Source organism: Hyperolius riggenbachi, chromosome 3 (assembly GCF_040937935.1).
Source record: "Hyperolius riggenbachi isolate aHypRig1 chromosome 3, aHypRig1.pri, whole genome shotgun sequence".
Lineage (NCBI taxonomy): Eukaryota > Metazoa > Chordata > Amphibia > Anura > Hyperoliidae > Hyperolius > Hyperolius riggenbachi.
In genome coordinates, this window is record NC_090648.1 from 55,669,300 (window position 1) to 55,682,816 (window position 13,517).

Sequence of the window (13,517 nt, forward strand, 5' to 3'; positions counted from 1 at the left end):
TCTTCCAATATAACTTCGCACTATCTTGTGCACCACACATAAAATAACCAAAACAAAATGGCTTCTTGCATTTATTACTTTGGTAAAGTCAGTAAGCTATAAGATAGGCTTCTAGCGGACAGGACAGTATCTCATTTCCTTAAGCAGATTCACTTTCCTCTCAATCTCACTATCTCTTAGTCTCAGGCCTAGTATATGGGTAATATGCAGTTTCTGTCTTCCATAACACAACTGTTTTCCCATTACAGCAACCATTCAGGCCACTTATAAAAATCAAAATAAAATACAAGTGAGATTATATTCATCACAGTAGGGAGGTAAATTCTGAATTCTCAGCCTCCTAACACTACACTTCAGAAGTGGGGGATATTACCAGAGCCAAATTTACTGTAATTAAAAATGTTTAAAAATCTTTCTTGTGGCATGCTGATTTATCAACACATTGATCACATTTCATACGTGTCATCTTGAACGATTTCTTTTCCAGCACTTCAGTGTCAAGAATCACTGGCTATCATCTGTCTGGCTCTCTTTCCTCTGTCTGAAATCTCTCTCCTGGCTTTCCCACTCCATGTAAGCTTTACAGGACTGATGGCTGGCTTATCTTATGGAGGATTGAAGAATCATCATGGCTCAGTAATTTTCTCCCAAAATGTCAGCTATCGCATCGTCTGGCCTGCTTCTACTCAGCTGTGCCTGCTGTATCCTTCCTCTTCCTCTGTCCGCTCCAACTGCTAACTCAACCCCTCCGAAAGCTGGTATATCTTCCCTAACGGCTCCCCTGCTTGTGTGTCTGGTTGCTTAGCAACCTTCCCTCAGCCATCAGCTCTGCCTACCCACACATTACACATTACAACTAAGGGAAAAATGCCCTTACTTAACAAACCTGTGTCAGCAGCGCCTCTATTTAAAGCTGCTGACCAGGTAATAATATAAAAATAAAAATAAATAGATCCCCCCTCTTTCTACCTGCTACAATATTAAGTTCAGTTATAGATAAACCCCTTTATCTTATCTTTTGTGACTCTCTTGCAACTGGCAGAGTCCCAGTGGATTGGCGTACAGCCCACGTTTTCCCATTATTTAAGAAGGGCAAAAAATCTGATCCAGGAAATTATAGACCTGTAAGCTTAACATCAGTTGTATGCAAACTATTTGAGGGGCTACTAAGAGATACTATACATGACTTCATAGTAGAAAATAATCTTATTTCTCAGCATCAACATGGGTTTACTAAAGACAGGTCCTGTTTGACTAACATGCTCAGCTTTTATGAGGTAGTGAATGCTAATATGGATATTGGGAATGCTGTAGATGTGATATACTTGGACTTTGCAAAGGCCTTCGACACTGTTCCCCACAAAAGTCTGGTGCAAAATTTGAGGATGCAAGGACTGGGGAAGAGTCTGTGTGCTTGGATAGGGAACTGGCTAATGGACAGAAAACAAAGAGTTGTGGTCAATGGATCGTACTCAAAATGGGAGACTGTTAGCAGTGGGGTCCCACAGGGGTCTGTTCTGGGTCCAGTGCTCTTCAATTTATTTATTAATGACCTAGTAGATGCAGTAGTGAGCAATGTTGCTATTTTTGCAGATAATACAAAATTGTGCAGAATCATCAACTCTCAGGAAGATAGTGTCATATTGCAACAGGATCTGAATAGGATGGCTATATGGGCACATACATGGCAGATGAAATTCAATGTTGAAAAATGTAAAGTCATGCATTTTGGGCGTACTAATGGTCTAGCACCATGCAAAATAAATGGGATACAGTTGGGGACATCAAACTTGGAGAAGGACTTAGGAGTACTCATTGACAACAAGTTAAATAATCGTACTCAATGCCAAGCCGCTGTAGCTAAAGCTAACAAAATTTTGGGATGCATTAAAAGGGAAATAAAAACTCGAGATGCTAGCATAATATTGCCCCTGTTTAACTCTCTAGTAAGGCGACATCTGGAATATGGAATTCAGTTCTGGGCACCACATTACAAAAAAGATATTGCAGTTTTAGAGCAGGTGCAGAGACGAGCAACAAAATTGATACGTGGGATGGAAGGTCTCACTTATCAAGAAAGGTTAGATAAACTGGGTTTATTTAGTCTAGAGAAAAGACGCCTTAGAGGGGATCTAATTAACATGTATAGATACATCAGAGGGCAATATAATAGCTTGGCGGATTAGCTTTTTGTCCCTAGGCCTTCTCTAAGGACTAGAGGACATGATCTGCGCATGGAGGAAAAACGTTTTAGCCATTTATTTAGGAAAGGGTTCTCTACAGTAAGAGTGATTAAGATGTGGAATGCATTGCCACAGGAAGTCATTATGGCAAACTCTATACCTGCATTTAAAGGGGGCTTGGATGCTTTCCTTGCGTTGAAAGACATCCATGGCTACAATTACTAGGTAATGCCTAATGATGTTGATCCAGGGATTTTATCTGATTGCCATCTGGAGTCGGGAAGGAATTTTTCCCTTTAGGGGCTAATTGGACCATGCCTTGTAAGGGTTTTTTCGCCTTCCTCTGGATCAACAGGGATATGTGAGGGAGCAGGCTGGTGTTGTACTTTATACTGGTTGAACTCGATGGACGTATGTCTTTTTTCAACCAAAATAACTATGTAACTATGTAACAACCATCTACAGTTTCAAACAATTTAAAAATACAACCATCTACATTTTAAAACAATTGAAAAATACAACCATCTACATTTTCAAACAATTTAAAAAAATGGCAAAAACTTGCCCTCCGTAAAACATTCTTGGCAAATGCTTTCGACTTGGTTTGTCTTCCGCTGGGTCAAGGGTCCATCTGACCACAGATGCCTGGTCTGCAAAGCACGGTCAGGGCAGCTACAGCATGGGTCTCAGCAGGCTCCCACTACGGGCCAGAATCCAACCTTCATTCCCCGCCCATTACCCGTGGTGACAATGGCAGACTTGCCCTCCATTACGGATTCCCGTTAAAGGATTTAAAGTTGATTCATTACAATTATTGCCTCAAAAGTCCTCCTGAGTCCTGTATTGTTATTTTTGGTCACTACCTCGGGGCGGGCGTGCATGCCTGCCTGCTGCCCTCCTTGGGTGTGTAGTGGTAGCCGTTGCTCAGGCTCCACACCGGATTCCATCCCTCATTCCCCGGCCATTACCTGGGGTCACAAATGGCAGACTTGCCCGCCTCCATATGATTCTCGTGAAAGGAATGTGGTGTCATCTTTGCCCGCCATAACTGGTTTCGTTAAAGGATTTAAAGTACATTCATTCAAATACACAGCAGGGCCTCGAAAGTCCTCCTCCTGTATTGTTATTTTTGGTCACTACCTCGGGGCGGGTGTGCATGCCTGCCTGCTGCCCTCCTTGGGTGTGTAGTGGTAGCCGTTGCTCAGGCTCCACACCGGATTCCATCCCTCATTCCCCGGCCATTACCCGGGGTCACAAATGGCAGACTTGCCCGCCTCCATATGATTCTCGTGAAAGGAATGTGGTGTCATCTTTGCCCGCCATAACTGGTTCTCGTTAAAGGATTTAAAGTACATTCATTTCAAATACAGCAAGCCCTCGATAGTCCTCCTGTATTGTTATTTTTGGTCACTACCTCGGGGCAGGCGTGCATGCCTGCCTGCTGCCCTCCTTGGATGTGTAGTGATAGCTGTTGCTCAGGCTCCACACCGGATTCAAACCCTAATTCCCCGGCCATTACCCGGGGTCACAATGCCAGACTTGCCCGCCTCCAAAGGATTCTCATTGTAGCGGTACTGAACAAGTACACAGCAAGTAGAAAATGTAATTTAAAAACAAAACGTAAGCTTTTTAACAATGCCATGGAAAGTTACGAAGGCAGTCACACATTACCTGACATCACTGAGTGAGGAAGAGCAATCTCGCCATGTTGCGCAGTAGTCCAGCATGGCCGTCACTACACAAACAGCTGGTAACTTGCGGTGCGTTACAGTTAGTTTGGTGCGTCAGTGTGAAGCAGTACTCTAATTACACTACCTTATTGATGTATACACATGAAAGATGTTTTAACCACTTGCTGACCGCGCACTCATACCGCGCGTCGGCAAAGTGGCCGGCTGCAGGCTAATTAATCAGGAAACAGCCGCTCGCATGAGCGGCTGTTTCCTGTCACTTCACGGCGGGGGGCTCCGTGATTAGCCTGCGGGCCGCCGATCGCGGCTCGCAGGCTAAATGTAAACACAAGCGGAAATAATCCGCTTTGTTTACATTTTTACAACGCTGCTACAGTAGCAGCGTTGTAGTAGATCAGCGATCCCCGGCCAATTAGCGGCCGGGGATCGCTGTCACATGACAGCGGGGAGCCTGTTAGAGGCTGCACAGGACAGATCCGTTCCTGTGCAGCCTCCGATCTCTCGGGGGAGGGAGGGAGGAGAGGGGGAATCGTGCGGTGGAGGGGGCTTTGAGGTGCCCCCCCCCCCCGCTACCCACAGCATGCAGGGGCGATCAGACCCCCCCAGCACATCATCCCCCTAGTGGGGAAAAAAGGGGGGCGGTCTGGTCGCTCTGCCTGTCATTAGATCTGTGCTGTGGGCTGTAGAGCCCACCCAGCACAGATCTGAAAAAGCAGCGCTGGTCCTTAAGGGGGGGTAAAGGCTAAGTCCTCAAGTGGTTAAAGCACGTTAGGCCTGCAATTTAGCATTCAATGTGATTTCTGCCCTTAAAATGCTGTTTTGCGTCACATCCAGATTTTTCCCTGTGACTTTTGGCGTGTATCCCACTCCGCCATGCCCCCCTCCAGGTGTTAGACCCCTTGAAACATCTTTTCCATCACTTTTGTGGCCAGCATAATTTTTTCTATTTTTCAAAGTTCGCCTCCCCATTGAAGCCTATTGCGGTTCGCGAACTTTTCCGCAAACCTTCCGCGGAAGTTCGCGAACCCGGTTCGCGAAGCTAAAATCGGAGGTTCGGCCCATCACTGGTTGTAGGGCATCACCTACTCAGGCCTTACAGATACCAAGCCGAGCTGTTGCCAAGAAACAAGATTCAGCCAATCAGCGATGGAGCGGGGGGCTGACACAGGAGCAGATGTGCAGAGGATGGGTAGAGGAATGGTCAGGCTGGTCTCTGTTGGTTACGTTGGCGGCAGCAGTTGGGATATTGCAGTTTTTAATCCCTTCGGTTTCTTCAATTCATGCAAACTGGCTGTTGGTTATCAGATGTGCTGAGTATATACAGCTTTATTAAGCTAAAATATTGATTCAATTAATATTCAAGATTGAAAAAGTTGTAAATATTCAGCACATCTGATACACCAGCGGCCAGCAGTCGGCATAAATGGAAGAAAGAGGAGGCATTAAAAACTGCCCCCAACATAGAATTGTCCTAATGCTGGGTACACACCATAAGATAGTTTTTCAGATAGATGGTTCAATAGAAAATTTCCTATCTTATTTTCAATCGTTTTTCTGGTCGATTTCCAATAGAAGTGAATGGAAATAGATAAGAAAAGATAGGAGAATTGAGCGGAAAAATAAACTGCAAATCAATGGAACGGAAAATCGACCGAAAAAAACGCATTGTGTGTACCCAGGATTAGATTAGGGAGGCTGGTTACAACTGGAAATTACCCACCTCCATTGCATTTTGGCTACTTCAGATTACAATAATGCAATATGGCATCAGGCAGTGCTCAGTACCTGCCAACCTGCACATGGCATGCAGCACTGGCTGTGCAAGGTTGTTACCTGCCCTGACTGGTGGGTGGCTGGCTGGCTGGACTCGTCAGCGTGGCCTTGCTTTGTTTGTAATCCGCTCCCGATCCTGAAGAGATGAGTATTCTAAGTCAGAGGAGGCTCAGCGCCGCAACTCTAGCTCTGGTGGGCCGCAAGGGGGAGGCGGAGCTATAGCCTACTAGCTGTTCTTTGATTTCCGTCCATGTAGTTCCCAGCAACCGGCAGCACTGGCTGTGTTATCTGTGTGTGGCTTGTGTGGGGGAGATGAGATTGCAGGTGGGGAAAGCGGGCCGTGGGAGTGACAGCAATCATGCACCCAGCTTTTAAATTGCAATAGGTGGATTTAGAGAGCTGCTTTTGTAGCATAAGGCACCCGTAGGCACATGCCTACAGTGCCTTATGCTAAATCCAGCGCTTATCACCAGGTCACCATCTTGTGGTCAGTCAGTTAACTGCAGGCTCTATTATCAGTTATAGGAAGAGAGAACAACTGGAGAGTATCCGGGAGATAAAGGGGTGTGGCAAGATATAAGGGTGGGGCCAATATAATCTGGACGTATCCACGATCATGGAGGTGTTTCCTAAACGTATATATTTATGTGAAACACCTTCTGTGATGCTGTACAATGTCAGGGATTATTTAGTGAGCTCCTCTGATGCCACTCAGTGACATGACCATGGCCGGATTACCCACAAGGCAGCTGAGGGAGGCATATAGACCAGCAGTGGACCTCATGAATAGCAGTGTGGCAAGCACAGAAATACTGCTTGTAGGCTCCGTTCCAGCTCTTGCTACATTTGGTACTTCAAACACAGGTGCATGTATGTGCATCTTTTTATTGGCTGACACGCTGTCTGGGGACCAATGTAATTGGCAAGTTGCTGTCTTGGGAGTGAGTATTCGCTTTTTGTGGTTTTCAATCTACTATGCCACAAGCCCTACACTCACTATGGCTGATAAACTAATACACCACAAGCCCCGCACTTACTAAAGCTGATAACACCCATACCACAAGTCACAGTCATCATGCACTCTGACCCCAGCGCGCACGCTGTAGAGGACAGCTGATCAAGTGTGATGAGAAAATCTCCCGTGTGTCATAGCTGGCCTTGGTGAGCCACACATGCTTGTGAGCCATTGTGGAGCAAATAATGAAGGCGCTCTGTTGCCTTTGCGAACAGGCCAACTAACACACTGTTGAATGCTATATGGCTTGTATGTAGGACTAAGCAGCTGAGGGATAACTTATGACCCTAAGTCTCCTGAACTCAGTATCTGCATGCTTTTCAAGCTTCTCTGTACTGAAAAAAAGGGCCCCTGCAGGGTACTTACCTCAGAGGGGGAAGTTTCTGGATGCAATTGAGGCTACCCCCATCAATTTGTCAGCCTGTGGCGCAGGTGCAATAGCGCCTGCAATATTGACCTTCCCCAGCGCAGGCACAGTATCAGGCAGGAATAGCCGATCCCTGTCGGGTCTGCTGTACTGTGCAGGCGACTTACGCCTGCTGGGGTAGGTAAATATTTACATGGCCGCTGTTCAGAGCAGCCCAGGAAGATCACCGTGGGACTGAGGTGGACAGGGGAAGCCTCAATAGGATCAAGAGGCTTCCCCCCGAGCTAAGTACTTCCAGGGGCTCTTTTTTCAGTACAGGTTTTCTTTAAAGAGTTTTTATCCGCTATGCTAACTGCTGTGGCATTTCAGAGCTATATATTGCTGGATACCGCAAGAATTTTTTCTGGCATACCTTGTGTATGTACATAGCAAGGAAATGAACAGCGCTACTTAAAAACAGATGAGTGCCTACCTGCAAAAGAGTGCAAGCCCCACTTATGGGATAAAATACACACTGAGCATACACATGATCTGTCTACCACTGGAGGAGGAGATACCTTGTGTACGGTCGTCTATCGCTTTCTTTCCCTCTTTGCTTCCTTTGCTCTTAGTAGATCATGGCCATGATCCTAGCATGCATGAGGGTGTATGTGTGTATGAGGTCAGCCTCCCTGTGCCTAGCCTTACTAATTTAATCGCATTGAATGTATGAAACATTTAATGGACTCCTCGTTCCACACTCTAGCATGAAGCATATTCAGTAAAGGTTTTCTACTTTTTTTAAATTGAATTGAGGCTAGTTTATCAAATATCTTTGCCATGTTTGGTATATCTGAAGGTTATCCCTGCTGCTTCCGGTTCCTGTGATTCATCTTTTCAGTCTGGGTAGTGTGTAGATTGGCAATAGCATCTGGTATTTTGTGGTAGAATCTTGTGGAGTGGATGGAAGTGAAGGGAAGTCACCCTTGGGATGGGGAACAAGCCCATGTCATGTCTCTTTCACCCCCCTGCTCCACCTGGTCTCCTGGATACTATCAGGTTGCTCTGACAGGTGCTCACAGGGAGCCATGTGCTGACATATAAGTATATTTGCAGCAGACCAGCAGTAGTTAGGATTCACAACTACATAGCTGATAGTAGGTGCTGGCGGGAAGGAGGGGGGCATATAGTGTCGCAAGCAATCCAAATTAAGCTGCCAGCTGCCTCTGCATAAATACAGGGATTGTCTATACTCTTCTGTAATAAATCAGAGATTTCAAATTACTACAGTCTCTCGGTAAGCTAACCAACGGCTGGTCAGCATAATACCTTACCTGGACTCTAAATTGTGCACTGCAGCCCTACCATATCAGTGCGATTTAAAATCTGCCTCATTCCGCTCCTGGTTCAAAAACAAAACAATTCTCTTTTCAATGCTCTCTTTTTGTCAGGTGTTTGTTTAGTCAGATTAAAGTGTTTGGGCTTTTATTTACTCTTCAGGAAACCCATGTCTGAATGTGACTGCAGATCCTGCCTCAAGCTGAAGAGAAAAAAAAAGTGCCCCAAAAGTGTACTTACCTCAGTATACCCATAGTTCTCACCTCCACCAATCCAGTACTAGGACTCCCAAACCTCCTCAACAAGCACTTATGAAAGGGTGTGTCTGACCTTGCTCCCGCCCATGATCAAGCGTGGCCACACTGCGCAGAACACTTTTCACTGGGAAGTAGCACAGAGCCATACAAGCTTTGCTTTTACCACAGAGGCGGAGCTTCTCCATTCTACTGCACAAGCACAAGGCATCCTGCAAAGTGTGCCCACCTGCAAGGATGGGAGCCTGTCTGCGAACTTCCAGAGGGTGCAGCTCTGGACTGGTGGTCGGGAGAAGAGTGAGGAGGATCCAGAGGGTGGATCGCTGGACTGGTGGTCGGGAGAAGAGTGAGGAGGATCCAGAGGGTGCAGCACTGGACTGGTGGTCGGGAGAAGAGTGAGGAGGATCCAGAGGGTGCAGCGCTGGACTGGTGGTCAGGAGAAGAGTGAGGAGGATCCAGAGGGTGCAGCGCTGGACTGGTGGTCGGGAGAAGAGCGAGGAGGATCCAGAGGGTGCAGCGCTGGACTGGTGGTCGGGAGAAGAGCGAGGAGGATCCAGAGGGTGCAGCGCTGGACTGGTGGTCGGGAGAAAAGTGAGGAGGATCCAGAAGGTGCAGCGCAGGACTGGTGGTCGGGAGAAGAGTGAGAAGGATCCAGAGGGTGCAGCGCTGGACTGGTGGTCGGGAGAAGAGTGAGGAGGATCCAGAGGGTGCAGCGCTGGACTGGTGGTCAGGAGAAGAGTGAGGAGGATCCAGAGGGTGCAGCTCTGGACTGGTGGTCGGGAGAAGAGTGAGGAGGATCCAGAGGGTGGATCGCTGGACTGGTGGTCGGGAGAAGAGTGAGGAGGATCCAGAGGGTGCAGCACTGGACTGGTGGTCAGGAGAAGAGTGAGGAGGATCCAGAGGGTGCAGCGCTGGACTGGTGGTCAGGAGAAGAGTGAGAAGGATCCAGAGGGTGCAGCGCTGGACTGGTGGTCGGGAGAAAAGTGAGGAGGATCCAGAAGGTGCAGCGCTGGACTGGTGGTCGGGAGAAGAGTGAGGAGGATCCAGAGGGTGCAGCGCAGGACTGGTGGTCGGGAGAAGAGTGAGAAGGATCCAGAGGGTGCAGCGCTGGACTGGTGGTCGGGAGAAGAGTGAGGAGGATCCAGAGGGTGCAGCGCAGGACTGGTGGTCGGGAGAAGAGTGAGGAAGATCCAGAGGGTGCAGCGCAGGACTGGTAGTCGGGAGAAGAGTGAGGAGGATCCAGAGGGTGCAGCGCTGGACTGGTGGTCGGGAGAAAAGTGAGGAGGATCCAGAAGGTGCAGCGCAGGACTGGTGGTCGGGAGAAGAGTGAGAAGGATCCAGAGGGTGCAGCGGTGGACTGGTGGTCGGGAGAAGAGTGAGGAGGATCCAGAGGGTGCAGCGCAGGACTGGTGGTCGGGAGAAGAGTGAGAAGGATCCAGAGGGTGCAGCGCTGGACTGGTGGTCGGGAGAAGAGTGAGGAGGATCCAGAGGGTGCAGCGCTGGACTGGTGGTCGGGAGAAGAGTGAGAAGGATCCAGAGGGTGCAGCGCAGGACTGGTGGTCGGGAGAAGAGTGAGAAGGATCCAGAGGGTGCAGCGCTGGACTGGTGGTCGGGAGAAGAGTGAGGAGGATCCAGAGGGTGCAGCGCTGGACTGGTGGTCAGGAGAAGAGTGAGGAGGATCCAGAGGGTGCAGCGCAGGACTGGTGGTCGGGAGAAGAGTGAGAAGGATCCAGAGGGTGCAGCGGTGGACTGGTGGTCGGGAGAAGAGTGAGGAGGATCCAGAGGGTGCAGCGCTGGACTGGTGGTCGGGAGAAGAGTGAGAAGGATCCAGAGGGTGCAGCGCAGGACTGGTGGTCGGGAGAAGAGTGAGAAGGATCCAGAGGGTGCAGCGCAGGACTGGTGGTCGGGAGAAGAGTGAGGAGGATCCAGAGGGTGCAGCGCTGGACTGGTGGTCGGGAGAAGAGTGAGGAGGATCCAGAGGGTGCAGCGCAGGACTGGTGGTCGGGAGAAGAGTGAGGAGGATCCAGAGGGTGCAGCACTGGACTGGTGGTCGGGAGAAGAGTGAGGAGGATCCAGAGGGTGCAGCGCTGGACTGGTGGTCGGGAGAAGAGCGAGGAGGATCCAGAGGGTGCAGCGCTGGACTGGTGGTCAGGAGAAGAGTGAGGAGGATCCAGAGGGTGCAGCGCTGGACTGGTGGTCGGGAGAAAAGTGAGGAGGATCCAGAGGGTGCAGCGCTGGACTGGTGGTCGGGAGAAGAGTGAGGAGGATCCAGAGGGTGCAGCGCTGGACAGGTGGTCGGGAGAAGAGTGAGGAGGATCCAGAGGGTGCAGCGCAGGACTGGTGGTCGGGAGAAGAGTGAGGAGGATCCAGAGGGTGCAGCGCTGGACTGGTGGTCAGGAGAAGAGTGAGGAGGAGGGTGCAGCGCTGGACTGGTGGTCGGGAGAAGAGTGAGGAGGATCCAGAGGGTGCAGCGCTGGACTGGTGGTCGGGAGAAGAGTGAGGAGGATCCAGAGGGTGCAGCGCTGGACTGGTGGTCGGGAGAAGAGTGAGGAGGATCCAGAGGGTGCAGCGCTGGACTGGTGGTCGGGAGAAGAGTGAGGAGGATCCAGAGGGTGCAGCGCTGGACTGGTGGTCGGGAGAAGAGTGAGGAGGATCCAGAGGGTGCAGCGCTGGACTGGTGGTCGGGAGAAGAGCGAGGAGGATCCAGAGGGTGCAGCGCTGGACTGGTGGTCGGGAGAAGAGCGAGGAGGATCCAGAGGGAGTATCTAAATTTTGCTTTATTTTCAATTATGAGTTTACTTTAACCCTTGCAACAGAATAAGTAAAAAGTGGACACAAAACAAGTTGTAGCTAGGCTTAGCACTATATGTACCCATGTTTATCTCATCATGTCATCTCTATTCAGGGACTTTAATGCAGGATTTTAAACCATAAAATCAAATTCCATTTACCCACTGCTCTGTGTTTATTATGCAGCCTGCTACCTGACCCTACATTGCAGGCATTCCAATCTAATCAGAAATGTTTCTGCTGAAATGAATCTTATCTCAGTCAGCCTGGCTCTATTTGGTACATTGCCGACAAGAAGGACGCTTGACATCTCCCCTCCCACAATCCTGCTCCCCACTGATTGGCTGAGGGCAGTTCAGTGTGACACAAGACTGAGAAGGTAGCAGATGTTGAAATGATCTCTGCTGTGCTTACATGTTTACAAAGCAAGTCAGATAGGACAGTGCAGTTTTTCTAGGAGGAAAAAAAAGTGAGGAAATGACATCAGGTTTGGCTTCAGTCAGAGGGAATACAAATGGAAAATGCCAGGAACAGTTTCCTCTTTATTTACTATATAACATTCACCAAAATAAAAAAGTGGGCAATACAATACATATGCTAAGTAAATAGAACAAGTATTTATCTACTGTACTTATATGTGTGTTTTTCCCTGGGATAGTATGGCTGTCCCTACTGCGTTGATGCTTTACCAACCAATCCACTGAGCAGCATGAAAGAGTCCTTAGAATCCTGTGTAAATATGCTGCCATGTGCATCTAGCAAGAAATAAAAAAAAACATTGGGAAAGAACACTCTTGGCCAAAACATTTCCCACACTCTGTGCAATAATAAAATTACTCACCAGTGATGAGAGAAAGATAAGCAGAACTGAACAAGCCTGTTATTGGCTGCTGCACTCTCCTCACCATCCCTACTTCTACCTATGTTAGGAAGATGGATATCAGTATGTTGTGGCCAGTTCAGGTTCACTAAAGGCAATGCTACGTTTCATTGACCCTTACTTATCTGTGTGAGATCTCTCATGTATAACAAGATATGATTTCTGTGCAAAATATTTCCCACACTCTGCACATGAGTATGGCTTCTCACCAGTGTGAGATCTCAAATGTCTATTAAGATGTGGTCTCCGTAAAAAACATTTCCCACACTCAACACATGAATGGGTCTTCTCACCAGTGTGAGATCGTTCATGCATGACAAGTTTTGATTTCTCTGCAAAACATTTCCCACACTCAGCACATGAATAGGGTTTTTCTCCAGTGTGAGCTCTCTCATGACTCACAAGATCTGATTTCTGTACAAAACATTTCCCACACTCAGCACATGAATATGGCTTCTCACCAGTGTGAGATCTCTCATGAATCACAAGTTCTGATTTCTGTGTAAAACATTTCCCACACTCAGCACATGAATATGGTTTCTCACCAGGGTGATATCTTTCATGTCTAACAAGTCTTGATTTCTCTGCAAAACATTTCCCGCACTCAGCACATGAGTATGGTTTTTCACCAGTGTGGGATCTCTCATGAAGGCGAAGACTTGATTTCTGTGCGAAACATTTCCCACACTCATTACATAAATGGGGCTTCTCACCAGTGTGTGATCTCTCATGATGGAGAAAATGTGATTTATGTGCATAACATTTTCCACACTCAGCACATGCATATGGCTTCTCACCAGTGTGAGATCTTTCATGTAGAACAAGCAGAGTTTTATATAGAAAACATTTCCCACACTCAGCACATGAATAGGACATTTCTCCAGTGTGAGATTGCTCATGAATGACAAGTTTTGATTTGCATACAAAACATTTCCCACACAGCACATGAATATGGCTTCTCACCAGTGTGCAATCTCTCGTGTCTGACAAGTTTTGATTTGCATAAAAATCGTTTCCCACACTCAGCACAAGAATATGGCTTCTCACCAGTGTGTGATCTCTCGTGTCTGACAAGTGCTGATTTGGACACAAAACATTTCCCACACTCAGCACATGAATAGGAATTCTCACCAGTGTGAGATCTCTCATGTATGACTAAATGTGATTTATGTACAAAACATTTCCCACACTCAGCACATGAATATGGCTTCTCATCAGTGTGAGATCTCTCGTGTATAACAAGATTT

The 13,517-nt window shown here is 47.9% G+C and overlaps 1 protein-coding gene across 1 annotated transcript in view; it reads right to left on the reverse strand.

Moving 5' to 3' along the window:
- LOC137562104 (uncharacterized) overlaps positions 1-13,514 on the reverse strand; it is a 99,370-nt gene extending 85,856 nt beyond the window's left edge. The window contains exons 1-3 of the mRNA XM_068273441.1: positions 12,392-13,514; positions 9,567-11,323; positions 8,677-9,516 (exon numbers count right to left, since the gene is read on the reverse strand). Of these exons, the coding sequence (XP_068129542.1) occupies positions 8,677-9,516; positions 9,567-11,323; positions 12,392-13,419 (3,625 nt within the window). The 5' untranslated portion in view covers positions 13,420-13,514. The remainder of the gene's footprint in view (positions 1-8,676; positions 9,517-9,566; positions 11,324-12,391) is intronic.
- Positions 13,515-13,517: the final 3 nt, after the last annotated feature.